This window comes from Gossypium hirsutum, chromosome A08 (genome assembly GCF_007990345.1).
Source record: "Gossypium hirsutum isolate 1008001.06 chromosome A08, Gossypium_hirsutum_v2.1, whole genome shotgun sequence".
Classification (NCBI taxonomy): Eukaryota; Viridiplantae; Streptophyta; class Magnoliopsida; order Malvales; family Malvaceae; genus Gossypium; species Gossypium hirsutum.
The window spans coordinates 11165832-11180418 of NC_053431.1; the positions used below are offsets into that span (position 1 = coordinate 11165832).

General features: G+C 35.1%; 2 protein-coding genes, 1 long non-coding RNA gene and 1 other non-coding gene across 4 annotated transcripts; 3 read left to right on the forward strand and 1 right to left on the reverse strand.

The window, feature by feature from the left end:
- The first annotated feature begins 215 nt into the window (after window positions 1-215).
- LOC121204961 (uncharacterized) lies at window positions 216-752 on the forward strand. Its single transcript, XR_005900138.1, has 2 exons — window positions 216-361; window positions 634-752. It is a non-coding gene; the product is annotated as an uncharacterized lncRNA (long non-coding RNA).
- A 5109-nt stretch (window positions 753-5861) lies between these two features.
- Window positions 5862-9724, forward strand: LOC107950868 (calcium-transporting ATPase 12, plasma membrane-type). Its single transcript, XM_041075848.1, has one exon. It carries the CDS (start codon window positions 6185-6187, stop codon window positions 9374-9376), a length of 3192 nt encoding a protein of 1063 aa, XP_040931782.1. The 5' UTR covers window positions 5862-6184; the 3' UTR covers window positions 9377-9724.
- Window positions 9725-10788: 1064 nt separating this feature from the next.
- LOC107950887 (pentatricopeptide repeat-containing protein At3g63370, chloroplastic) lies at window positions 10789-14098 on the reverse strand. The gene has a single exon (XM_016885810.2). It carries the CDS (start codon window positions 14064-14066, stop codon window positions 11217-11219), a length of 2850 nt encoding a protein of 949 aa, XP_016741299.1. The 5' UTR covers window positions 14067-14098; the 3' UTR covers window positions 10789-11216.
- A 97-nt stretch (window positions 14099-14195) lies between these two features.
- TRNAK-UUU (transfer RNA lysine (anticodon UUU)) lies at window positions 14196-14268 on the forward strand. Its single transcript has one exon. It is a non-coding gene; the product is annotated as a tRNA-Lys (tRNA).
- The last annotated feature ends 319 nt before the right edge of the window (window positions 14269-14587 follow it).

Consider the following 14587-nt stretch of genomic DNA (forward strand, 5'->3'; position numbering starts at 1 on the left):
TCCCATCCCGTATGCGCATTGATTTGCACGGGACCAGATTGGAACATGCGAGAAATTACGTGGCCGAAATTAAAAGAAATAAAAGAGTGCGTCGCATCTGTCACAGAATTGGAGGGACTAACTGTGTAAAATACCCATTAGGGTAATAATGCACAGCCCTCTTTCCTTTACAAGACGCCGTTTGATATTTTAAAAAAATAAAACCTTCAAATCACTATAATCTGCCATTCTTTAAGAAAATAAAGCAAACATGTGAAACCCTAGCCCCCTTTCTTTTTCTCTCCACCGCTTGAGAAACTAAGAGCCACTCTTCCTCAACTCCGATTTGGGCGGAGAGAAGAAGAGCTTCGACGGCGCCACGGTAAGAACTCTCCGTCTTTTCCCTTTTTTATTTTTGATTTATCAAATGCATATATAAAATAAAATAAAAACCAAATAACGAAAAAAAAACGAAAGATTCGCACCTAAAAAACTTTCTCAGAATTCGATCTATATTCTTCTTATTTCTTTGTTTCAAAACGCTGTTTTTTTATACCAAAAATCCCCCCCAAGCAATGGTGAGATTTTCGGTTTTTTATAACCGATTACCATTGTTTATTTTCTATTTGTTTATTTCTACTTGGCTTCTTGCAGGTGGCCATGGCCGACAATGGTGGCAGAGGCGTGCGAGTGGGCGTGGCAGACGGGGAGATGGCGCGGCACACATGCGGCGCTCATGGGCAGTTGGGGCTAGGGTTTGCTGTTGCTGAAAGTTTGTTATGGGCTATTAGGTTTGGGCTTAAGGTTTGGGTAGTTGGGATTGAATTTTGGGTTTGTTGTATTTTATTATTTGGGTCTATTTTGCTGGTATGGGCCCGGGCAGATTTTGGGCTTTACATTAATAATTATAAAATTATTGACCTTCAAAATAATAAAAATTACAATTTAATCTTTCTAAAAACCGTAAAGCTACAAACTAATACAATATTAAAATAATATTTTAGCTCTTATAAAAATTCATAATTCAATTTTGAGTACAAGGAAAAAATTATATAAACTTAAAGTTTAAAGATAAAATCATAAATCTTGTCATAGTATAGGGACTAAAGTCGCAATTAAACCGCTTCAGACAAAAGAAAGCATGACTCATAGCAATTGCCAGCCAACCTATCTAAACAAGTCTATCTATAATAAGAAAATAAAACAAGTCCATCTATAATAAGAAAATGAAGGAGGAAATATTTTGCAGCATTTACTGGCCCTATGGGATCACACAGTCAGCGCCATACCAATACGACAATCTATAGTCGGCAATGGTGTTGACAGCACGCACTACAGAAAGTGGGAAAGTGCAAGGAAGTTGCCCTGGATGGCTTACGTTATCATTATTTATTTTTCATTAAATGTCCTCATTCTTCACTCAAGAAATTACCACGAAACTTCCATTTGAGCTAAGTTTCAACTACTCCTGCATTAAACAAAGGGTGGTTGTGGTTCCTATGAGTCAAACTATCCTTATTTCCTTCCCATCACGTTAAAGGCAATGCAATATTGTCGACGACAATGACCAACCTCTTTTTGGCGTGTAAGGCGCCTTGATTTCATCGTACAACTGTAGTGTTCGATTAAATTTTGGTTTAGTTCTATAAAATTTGATTCTTGCTCGGTTGATTTAGTAGCTATTTGATTTATTACGTTTGATTTTTAACCCTAAAATGCTCTGTAGAAACAAGAATTTTTAGACTAATGGGACAAGAAATTCCTCCTGGTTAATTACTTGCTTAGTTGGAAAATAGGATTTGATTGAAGTCAAGCCAAAATTTAGGGGTTTTTCTTCGTTGCATTAAAAACATCTTTCTATACTTGAATCTTGTTAGAGCTACAAAGTTTTTCCAAGGAAATTTTTGAAAATATTAATTGCATCAAATGTGTCTAAATTATTATTTAAATTTTAAATTGGTTCATAAACTTCAAAATATTTTAATTGAATTTTCAAATTATTAATATTACATTAATCGGGTTATTCTATCAATCTAGTCATCAATATTATTGCTAAAAGCTAGTTCGAATATGAGGTAAAACATATTTAGAACATATAAATCAAATTGTAAATATATGTGCAGACTATACAGATAGCTTGGATATGATGTGTTAATAAAAACATATAGCGTCCTCAAAATTTATACGGCTATTTATTATTGTTGTTTTTAAAAAATGAGATTCAACATATTCATGGAGTAGGTAGATAAGTGTTTGTAACTTATTCTACATATTTTAAATATCAATTGTTTTAAATGTTTCTGTGTATCCTTTAGGTGGGTGGAGTTGTGTATTTATATGATATGATTGTTGTTCATGGATGTCAATACTATTCTACTATAGGTTTAACACATAAGATCTCGCATAAGGGTGTAAGTGCCTCTTCTACGAGCACTTAGTATAATGCTAGCTTAATATGTGAACTGTGTAGAATTTGACCAGTTCCCATTCGGATTGTGGATCAGTAATAGTAAGTATTATAACAATCTACATTAAATTTAAATTGACATTCAATGTCGAAGCTAATAGCTAGACTAACCTAAGTGCTTAATTGATACGATATTATTTCAATTATTCAATTAAAATATATTTTAATTCAAGGATTAATTTAAAATTTGTAACATGGTCCAAAGATATGGGTTGGAGATTAATGAAGAAAAGCAATGAAAACACAAAATGACTCAAGGGCTCTTCATTTCTGTTAAACACCAATCGTGGCATCATGATCGTGAAACTTGGTGGTGTGGTGGATCACATGTCTAATAGTATAAACCATTTCAATTTATATATATATATATTGAAAATTCCATTTAAGTGTCTCAAAAGTTTTAAAATTGTTCATTAAATCCTAAAATTTTTAAAATTTTAATTTAAATTTTTAAAACTTAATGTTAAAATTGATAATTGTTTTATTGGTGGAGAAGAAGAGATGGGCGGTAGGATATGGGCTAAAATAATTATTCCTTATGAGTCATCTATCAAATTATTTATTTAAAGGAAAATGAAATTGCTACTTGTGAGTTAAGTTGTCTTGCATGACAAATTCATTTCATATGTGCAAAAATGTATGATATCAAACTTTTGTCTTTGGCTAACCAATAAATATGAAATTGATTTTGTCTTGTATTATTAAAAAGAACAAAACCCAAGGGTAAAGGCAAACCGGCCATGTACCAGTTCTTTACTGGGTCCATGTTACTAAGATATATAAAGCATAAAATCAACGCACTGATGATGATGATATGAACCTTCATAGGTTTTCAATAATGGCGGCTCTAGATAGTGACACAATCCATAAGATGATACACAAGTTAAAACTTAAAAAGAAACTTCAATTTTGCATTAAATCAATTATAAACCTAGCACCTATCAAAATATCACATGTGTATATATATGTATGGTGCTTAATAGTTACACAAATTTCTTCGTGACTTCGATTTTAAAATCTTACTTAAACAATATCAAGCTCTTTAATATTCAACTTAACAAGAGTTAATACATATGTATATTACTATATCTAAGGCAAGAAATATGTTTAGGTGGTCAATTTGAATTTTATTTTTATAATTAATCGAAAATCCTCTTATTATGATTGAATTGATCGACTTTTATTATTTTAATTGGCCTAATCGAATGAATTTATCATCAACCAATTCGACTGTCTTAATTGATAAACTCTATATATTTATTATATAGAATAAATATATTTGAATTGGTTAGTTTAATGATAAATTTTAATAATTGATAATCAATGTATAAAACTATCCTAATCGAGACATTAATCAATTTAGATTAAGATTTGTTATTAGTCTTTGTATTTTGTGAAAGTTGCGGATTTAATCAATATACTTTAATTTGATAAATTTTAGTCTCGATACTTTTTGAATTTGTCTATTTAAGTTCATGTACTTTTTCAAAATTTAAAATTTTAGTCTTGGCGCAAAAAGTAGTTGTTAAATTCTTTTGGTTAAATTGAATTACTAGTCTTGTACCATACATAAAGTTGTAGAGTTAATCCATATTATCAAATTTAATCATTCTAAGTTCTTATACTTTTCAAACCTAGAAATTTTAGTCTTGGCGCAAAATTTAACCTAATGAATTTAACAATTATCATTTGGAGGTGATTGAAATTGTAAAATTTAAAAAGTAGAAGAGTAAAAATGATCAAATTAAAATACAAAGATTATATCGACATCTTTTATAAAATATAGGAACTAATAACAAAATTTAATCATTAATTTAACTAAATAGTTAATCAAAATTGATTTAATAGACTTTTATCTTTTGGCTAAAGTATAAAATAACCGCCCAATTATGCCTGCATTCCTGTTTTAGTCACTAAACATTTGAATTCATTACTAGTTTGGTCACCCGCCGTTAAATTGATAACAAAAATCCCTTTTCTAACTGATATAATAACATATTTAGTCCTCAATACTTACTCTATCAATGTGATCCTAATTCAAAATAATTAGAAAGTATGAGGATCAAACTGATAGAATTTGTAAATATGAAGGGTTAAATTTATTGAATTATTTAGAACTAAGACCAAATTGATAGAATATATTATTATTGAGGATTAAATGTGTTATTATACCAGTTAAAAAAGACTTTCTATTACTAACTTAACAGCGAGTGACTAAAACAGGAATAAATTCAAATGTTAATACCTAAATTAAAAATTTATAAAATTGAAAGAAGTGAATATTTTAATTATTTTAAGAGGTAAGAGAAAAATCTAAAAAAAATAGATATAAAAGTGGGAGAACGCCGCGTTTCCTATTAAGTGGGATCACCTTGTTTATTATATGTACATGATATATGAAAGTGGCAACCACTTTCTTTCTTTCTTTCCTTCTTTCGCTTATTAATTTAGGGTTGGCCACATGATCATCCAACCAATTACAACTAGCAATCAGCTTAATCATTTCCGCGTATTTTACACAGAATAAAGAAAGAAAGTACAAATAGTACGGCAGATTTCACAGAGATTATATTGTCCCCAATAATTTTCACACTTCATTTTAACTCCATTCTTAGTCTTTGATTCACCAAAATGTGGGAAACCATTTTCTTCAGTCTTGTTTGCTAAAACACAAAACAGTAGCAATTTCTTTAGGCTAGTTTCAGGCTCCTTCTGCAGTTCTCACCTTTCTGCTCACAAAATCACTTCAACTAATGTTTATGTATTGTGAGATTGATGCAACGTATTACTTATTTTTAATTGAAGCAAAATGGTGCAATTGGGTTAAAATTATCTCTGCCTTTTATAATGTTTTTCAATGTTGAAGGTTACAAGCTTCTTTTGTAATTTTGCTCATATTGAACTGTGTTTTTAATTTAAATTACAGTATAAAATACATTAATTATTAAAATTTTATATATTTTTAAAGTAAAATTTATAGGTTAAATATCATTAAAATTAATTATAAAATAATTAGCTAAATAAACAATAAATAATTACATCAATAAAAAATTTAAAAATGTTTTGATACATATTATTTTATTAATAAAATATCCAAATAGATTGTTAAAAATTCATCCAAATACGGTGTTATTATTTGTGAAAATAATACTTTGGCATTTTTTAAAGGAATGACTTAACTATAAAAAAATAAATAATATTTATCATTTTATATAATAAATAATTTTAAATGAATAAAAAAATTATAAAAGATATTATGGCACACATTATTATTTTATTAAATAAAATTACAATGTCATATACTTTTAATAATTTCATAAAAATAAAATAATTTAAAATTTTTATTATATTTTATTTTTAATCTAATATTTTTAATAGTCATTTTTTATTCTCAACTCATTATTATAATTACAGTTAAATCCAAACACATTTAATCTCATCACTATAGTAATTAATCTCGATATCATTATTAATTTTAACCTCACCGAATATAAATTCACCTATGGGAACGAACTCTTAGTTGTCAAATAAATGGCATAGATAATGACTAGGGCCGAACCTGGTCAGTAACATGCTGCATGGGGCAAGGCCGGTTTGTTGACCAAACCTTACAATGCCACTTATAAATTAGGCATTGTCTGTCTGTAGTTGAAAGAAATTCATTCTCTTATCAAAGCACAAAGCAGACTTCCAATTCAAGCATTTGTTCCAACTGGTTAAAGAAACCCAGCAACAACCATGTCTAGCAGTAGCGGCAATCAAATGTACGATTGCGGTACATTACTTTTCAAAGTCACCACCTCTGGCTTCACCACCGCTCAAAAGCGTTGGAGGATTGCCTATGCATCGATATATTCTGTGCGGGTAATGCTTTCTCTTGCCAAGGAGATAATATCGAAGAGAGGTATTGAACAACCCTCGATCATCTCGGATTTGCATCCTTACGTTGCGCTAGATGTTGAACCCTCGAGCTCTCCGCATTGGGGTGAAAAATTTTCATCTTCCTCCTTTGCTCCGAAAATTGATCGGAAGAGACTTGTGGAGACCGTGAAAGAAAAGGACTTGGTTTCTCTTCACCAGCTTGGAGGAGTCGAAGGCATTGCCGCTGCTCTTGGAACAAATCCTGAAAAGGGAATCCGAGATGATGATCGAGACGTTGTGAAAAGACAGGAGATGTTTGGTACCAATACTTACCACAAGCCACCTCCCAAAGGGTTACTGTATTTTGTCCTGGATGCTTTCAAGGACACCACAATTCTTATCCTCCTGGTCTGTGCTGCTCTTTCTCTTGGTTTTGGTATCAAAGAGCATGGTGCAGCAGAGGGTTGGTATGAAGGCGGAAGTATTTTCGTTGCCGTCTTTCTTGTGATTGTTGTCTCTGCACTCAGTAACTTCAGACAGGAGACTCAATTTGACAAGCTATCAAAAATAAGTAACAATATCAAAGTCGAAGTTGTTAGAGGTGGCCGCCGTCGACAAGTATCTATTTTTGATCTTGTTGTTGGAGATGTTGTCTTCCTGAAGATTGGAGATCAAATTCCAGCAGATGGGCTGTTCTTGGACGGTTATTCACTGCAAGTGGATGAATCGAGCATGACAGGAGAAAGTGACCATATGGAAGTAGATGCCACCAGGAACCCGTTCCTTTTTTCTGGTTCGAAAGTGGCAGATGGTTATGGTCAAATGCTTGTAGCATCCGTGGGAATGGATACTACATGGGGAGAAATGATGAGCTCGATAACCAGTGATAAAAACGAAAGAACTCCACTACAAGAACGACTTGACAGACTTACCTCTTCTATCGGAAAGGTAGGTCTTGCGGTTGCCTTTCTAGTCCTTGTAGTCTTATTAATTCGTTATTTCACTGGGAATACAGAAGATGACAATGGGAACACGGAGTATATTGGTAGCAAGACCAGCGTAGATGATATCTTAAATGCTGTTGTTCGTATAGTTTCGGCTGCAGTAACTATTGTGGTAGTTGCAATTCCGGAAGGTCTACCATTGGCTGTCACTCTTACACTTGCTTACTCAATGAAAAGAATGATGGCTGATCAGGCAATGGTTAGAAAACTTTCAGCTTGTGAAACGATGGGCTCAGCTACCATCATTTGTACTGACAAAACTGGAACCTTGACTCTAAACCAGATGAAGGTAACCCAGTTTTGGCTCGGCCAAGAGTCCATCAAGGAAGATCATTCCAACATCATTGACCACGCTGTTCTTGAATTATTCTACCAAGGTGTTGGTTTGAACACAACTGGTAGTGTTTGCAAACCCGTCTCCGGATCCCTACCTGAATTTTGTGGCAGTCCAACAGAAAAGGCGATTCTTTCTTGGGCTGCCTTAGGTTTGGATCTGGATATGGAAAAATTGAAGCAAAAATACAGCATTCTCCATGTTGAAACTTTCAACTCGGAGAAAAAGAGAAGTGGGGTTTCAGTAAGGAGAAAAACAGATGAAACTCTTCATGTACACTGGAAAGGAGCTGCAGAAATAATCGTAGCCATGTGCTCAGACTATTATGAGAGCAATGGGGGCATAAGGTCCATGGATGAAGACCAAAGGAGCAGAATTGAAACAATAATCCAAAGTATGGCCGCTAGTAGCTTACGATGCATTGCTTTTGCTCATAAGCAAGTCTCACAAAAAGAGATGGAATGTGTTGATGATAGCGAAAAGACACACCAAAGAATAAAAGAAGATGGTCTAACCTTGCTAGGGATAGTTGGTTTGAAGGATCCATGTCGCCCAGGTGTCAAAAAAGCTGTGGAAGCTTGTAAATCTGCAGGGGTGGACATCAAAATGATTACTGGAGACAATATTTTCACAGCAAAAGCTATAGCTGCAGAATGTGGAATTCTAGGAGCTGATTACAATGAAGAAAGTGGACAAGCTATAGAAGGTATTGAATTTCGAAATTACACACCTGAAGAGAGAATGGAGAAGATCGGGAAGATCAAGGTGATGGCAAGGTCCTCTCCATTTGACAAGCTTCTGATGGTACAGTGCTTGAAACAGAAAGGTGATGTAGTTGCGGTCACAGGTGATGGCACTAATGATGCTCTTGCGCTAAAAGAAGCCGATATTGGACTTTCGATGGGCATTCAAGGCACTGAGGTGGCAAAGGAGAGCTCAGACATTGTCATATTGGATGATAATTTCAGCTCAGTTGCCACAGTTTTAAGATGGGGAAGATGTGTATATAACAACATACAGAAATTCATTCAATTTCAGCTTACCGTTAATGTTGCTGCTCTTGTAATTAACTTCATTGCAGCAGTTTCTGCTGGTGAGGTTCCCTTGACAGCCGTTCAATTGCTGTGGGTAAACCTCATCATGGACACCTTAGGTGCTCTAGCCCTTGCAACAGATAGGCCCACCAAGGAACTAATGAAGAAGCCGCCCGTCGGTCGAACTGAGCCCCTCATTACTAATGTCATGTGGAGGAATCTTTTAGCCCAAGCAGTATACCAGATAGCTATTCTCTTGATCTTGCAATTTAGAGGTGAATCTATGTTCAATGTGCCTAAGAGGGTAAAGGACACACTGATTTTCAATACTTTCGTTCTCTGCCAAGTTTTCAACGAATTCAACGCAAGGAAGTTGGAGAAGCAAAACGTCTTCCAAGGCATTCTTCAGAACAGATTGTTTCTGGGAATCGTGGGCATAACCATCATTCTTCAGGTGGTTATGGTGGAATTTCTAAAGAAGTTTGCAGATACTGAGAGATTGGAACTATGGCAGTGGGGGGTTTGTATCTTATTCGCAGCTTTCTCATGGCCAATTGCATGGGTTGTGAAGCTCATACCTGTTTCGGACAAACCCTTCTTCAGTTATCTCAAGCGATCAAAATCATCTTCACAATTAAATAAGTCATCTACCACAAGAAACCTTCAATCTGCAGGCATGGAACTAGAAGTGCAATAAGATCATGTTCTGAAAGAACAAGGATGTAAGTTCAAAATCACTTCACTGACACAAAGGACAACATAAGGAGATCATGATTCTAGATTTCGTATACTTTAAGAGCTACTAACTTATATTTATGTATGTATATGTAAAATGACTTTTCTGATAAAGGCCTTGGAACCATTGGTCCCAGATTCAATCTAACCTCATGGAGCTTTGCTCTTATCTTTACCTAGGATGTTTCTAGTTCCATGCCAATTGTTAGTTGACTCTTTAGTAATGGCTTATTCCTTTCTAAATCTGAAACAGGATCATATGTGCTACCTATTGTACTTATTCTCGTAAAAATAAAACACCCTTAATGTATCTACCTAGAGTCTCTTCCATTATTCTACTATCAAGCATTTGAAATCTGTAATAAAGTCGGCAGTTCTCTACAGACAAGCTACCTAAAATGATCCTCCGAACAAAATAGTTTTGCATTTGTAGCTTTAATAGACACAATCGAGCACTGTGTTTCAACAGACGCTTCTCTAACTGGAAGAAAATTTGTTGGGTTAAAAGCAGCAGCATGGTTTTTTATGGAGTGGTGGGTTTGATGTGAAGAGAGAGAGAGAGAAAAAAAATGATTGAATTTGGTTCTACAAATGGACATTCTAACAATGAAGCAAAGGAAATACAAAGGAAAAAGAGAGAAATTATCATTCTCTGGAGGTAAATGAAGAGGTCTGTTGAGAGCTTTAAAATCTAAACAGTGACAAAAAGGAAAGGAAAGCAATAATCGCCGAGACCCAATGAGCGAGAGGGTATTTCAGTGGAGTAACGATGTGAGAAACTGATATACACATAATATATATATGTATATATATATTAAGTGGCAACTGGGGAAGCTTCCTCAGCTAGGACCCGCCTTTTTTAAGACATGAAACTGGAAACTTGTTATAAAAGGTTGCTCATTTCTTAAGTTCTTTTCAATTTTTTTTCATGTACCTATAACATCCACGTATAATTCTAACCTGCAATGAATTCTTCACTTTGATTCATTGGACTTTGCTATTTTGTTCATAAAAACGTTTTGAAAGTTAAAGTTGAAGAAGGCGAGATTCATAACTTCTCTTTAAGACCAAAACACAAGACATGTCCAACTTGTGCACGGTCATCCATTTCGAGTACAAGTTGTGGCATGGTGGAGAGGATTTTCATCGCAAGGCACTTTTTTCCCGTTGGAGCCTTTTGGTCCATTTCCTCCCTCTCCATTAACATGTTCACTTTCATAATCCATCATCACTTTCTATTTAGCACAAGCAGCCACCTGCGGCACGGCAGAGCGATGAAGATTGTGTTAAATGCTGACCAGAGATTATCATCAAGCAGATTCACTGCATTTTCATGGGGCAAATTTTGTGAAGGTATTGATTTACTCTAGTGGAAACAAAACATTTAAAATATCTACATTCAATATGAATTCATTGTTTCCAGTCGTGTTAAAATCATAATATACAACAATAATGAATCAGCCATGCAATGAGCGAAAACAGGAGTCAATATGATTACATATTCATCCCCATTTTAGGCACTTCTTCTAGCATGGCGCATGCAATTTCCATCCAAAACAGGGGTATATTAGTAATATCTTGCAATTGAATCATTATTGGCAATCTTGATAGCAGCTTTGGCATATCAGCCTTCGAAATGGGGCGCTGCCACCAGGGTAATGATCATAATTCTATTCGCTCTTAGCAGATTTGAACCAGAACGAATGACATAAAGAAAAACGGCTTGATCAACTGAGAATGATTCCAATACCTTCAGCAAGAAGAATGTCGAAAAGTCCAATTCAAATAATTGGATGTAACATTCACCAGAAATCCCCACAAGAACAAACCCCATCCTCAAAATGGTGAAATCTATTGGCATCCCTCACAAGTAGTTCCCGTCCAAAGAGTTTAGAGACTAACTTACAGAAAGTATGGCAATCACCACAGACACGTAGATTCTTTGTAACCCGAATGGGGGTTTGCTCAGCAGTCTTGAGCAGACCATATGCAATGGCTAATCTTTCACTGTGCCCATATAGCATCTTAACTTTCTCATTTTCCTCCACATTGTGCAAAACAAACTTTGTTTGAGCTATATAACCTCCTTCCTTCTCCAGCTTTTCCGTGATTTGATCCAATTTCTTGGTTATATGATGACACTCTGGATGACACTTGTCTCTTGCCATGAAAGTATGAATCCCGTTCCCCACCTCAATCCAACTACATCCAGGACTTTTCTTCAGGCCTCGCTCCTTCATTCTACTTCTAATTTTTTCAGCATCTTTACATCTTCCTTTAGCTGAAAAGACATTAGAAACAAGCACATAATGTCCGGGATTTGTGGACCCTAACTCCAAAAGTTTCTGCACTGCAATTTCTCCTAGTTCTTGATTTGAGTGTACTTGGCAAGCCCGAAGGAGTGCACACCAAATTTCAGCAGTAGGTGCCATCTGCATGCTTTTCACAAATTCAAATGCCTCTTCTAAGCAATTTGCCCGACCAAGGAGATCAACCAGACAAGCATAGTGCTCTGGCCATGGTTCCAATTGATATTCATATTTCATGATCTCAAAAAATTGTCTACCTTCAGCAGTCAGTCCTGAATGGCTGCAAGCATATAGAACTGACAAAAACGCTACATGATCTGGAGTGAGATTTTCCTTCATCTTATTGAATAAATCAATGGCAACTTTTCCATGGCCATGCATTCCATATGCATTTATCATGCTTGTCCATAGGACTAAATCTTTACTTTGAATAGACTTAAATATTGTGTGTGCATTCTCAACCATTCCACATCGAGAATACATATCCACAAGAGAGCTGGCAATTGATCCTTCGGAGAAGTTATGCCTAATAATAAAGCCATGGATTTCTTTCCCATACTTCAAGGCAGACAAACTGGAAGCAGCAGAGAGTGCACTTTTTAATGCAATAGAATCAGGGTGAATATTAGTTTTGTTTAGGATATGGAACAGTTCAAGAGCTTCATTAGCAAGCCCATTGTGGACATATGCAGAAATCATGCTTGTCCAAGACACAACATCTTTAAACTGGATTGACTCAAATGTTTGCACAGCATAGTCTATGTTTCCACATTCTCCATATACATCAACAATCATGTTTTGCAGCACAACATCAGACAGGCCTCTTCTCATAATATAACCATGAATTTCTTTCACTTGGGACACACACGCCAGTTCACTACAAGCCAGCAGTATACTACCTAGCATCATGGGATCAACATCAATATCTATTAATTGTACTTCTCGGAACAATTCAAAAGCCTTTAAAGCATAACTGTTTTGTGCATAGCCAGCAATGACAGTAGTCCAAGAAATTAAATCTTTATCGGGCATCCTATTAAAAGCATAGCCCATGTAGTTCACACAAGAACACTTTGCATACATATCTATAAGAGTATTTCCAACCTGCAAGTCTAAATCAAATCCAATTTTTATTGCATAAGCATGCAATTCCATACCATTCAATAGGTAACCCATTCGCCCACAAGCTACCAAGATGCTTATTACTGTAACCTGGTCAGGTTTTTCACCAGCATTCTGAAAATCATGGAAGAAATGCAAAGCCTCACTGCACATACCATTTTGGATAAACCCAGTAAGCACAGAATTCCAGGCTACTTTATCCTTTTCTTCCAATTTGTTAAAAGTTCTTACAGCCTCACTCATCTTACAACATCTGACATACATAGCAACCAAAGCACCAGCAACATAAGCATCAAGAAGCTGAGCTGATTTCAACACAGCAGCATGTATCTCCTTACCTAATTTCCTAAAGGAATAATCTCCACAAGCCTGAAGACAAGCAACAGCAGTGTAAGTATTAGAGTCAAGACCAGCCTTTTGCATTTCCCTGAAAAGTTCCAATGCTTCCATAGATCTTCCATTTGAAGAATATGCTGAAATTATAGAATTCCATGAAACTACATCGTCTTTTTGATCTATTCTCCCGAATAATCTCCTTGCTCCAAAAAGATCATCACATTTGGCATACATAGCAACTAAAGAATTGACAACACAAACAGTAGAATCATACCCAAACTTGACAGCCAGACCATGAATTTCAGCCCCTAAATAGAGATTTTTTAGCAAACCACTAGCTTTAAGCAGAGAAGGAAAACTATAAGCATCAAGAGGAACTCCCAAAACCCGCATTTCTTTATAGGTTTGAAGAACTTCAAAAGGTTTCCCATTTGAAACATAAGCTCCTATCATAGCATTCCAAGTAAAAATACTTCGTTGACCTATTTGATCAAACACTTTCTCCGCATTCCGAACTGACCCGCATTTTCCATACATAAACACAAGCTTAGTAGCTAAAAACATGGATTCGGAGACGGAACAAGACTTTATCATGTGGGCGTGAATTTGTAGCCCCTGAGAAAGAGCTTTCTTTTGAGCACAAAGTTCAAGAACCGGGGCATAAGTCTCGTCCGGGTGATCATTGGATGAAACTGGTAGCGATTGAAATGCTTCCTTGAGGTTTCCTCGAAGGCAAATATCCTTTAAAGTATGGGTTTGGATGGGTTTACGAGAAAAAGATGGGATTTTGAGAGTAGGGTTTATTTGTGTTTGGATTAACATAGGGGGGTGAGCGAAAATTGAAGAGCAATTATTAGTGTGCAGATGAACCAAAGAAGCGGGCATTAGAGGGCAAGTGCAGGACAGGACGACGCTCAGTGTAAGATAAGACTGCAGTCGCATGATCAATGGTATTGTTATGGAATAACATTTCGAATTGATTAATATAATGAATAATAACTAATGAAATCTCAAGCCGTCTTAGCTCAGCCGGTAGAGCGCGCGGCTTTTAATCACGTGGTCGTGGGTTCGATTCAAACAGACGGCCTTTTGTTGATAATTTCATCAGCTCAATTTTACTTTTTCTTGTTGTCTTTCAAGATCTGGTCACGTGGAGAAGAGAAAAAGGAAAAAATAGAACATTCTTTGAGGTTTATTTTATTTTATTTATGTTTAAAGTAAGGGTTAATATTTAGTATATTGGTAGTGTATTTTTTTATTTTATAAATAGTTTTAAAAAGTTATATGTGTTTCTTTTTTAAATATAATTTTTTAATATTTTACTATATTTTATAGGACACTTCTCAACTCCCTAATCTTACTTGTGAAGTATAAAAACTTCACTACTAGTGTATCAAATATTTTCT

What these genes read in the sequence shown, in the direction of transcription:
- LOC107950887 (XM_016885810.2), bottom strand. Translation starts at nt 14,066, where the DNA reads ATGCCCGCTTCTTTGGTTCATCTGCACACTAATAATTGCTCTTCAATT.
- LOC107950868 (XM_041075848.1), top strand. Translation starts at nt 6,185, where the DNA reads ATGTCTAGCAGTAGCGGCAATCAAATGTACGATTGCGGTACATTACTT.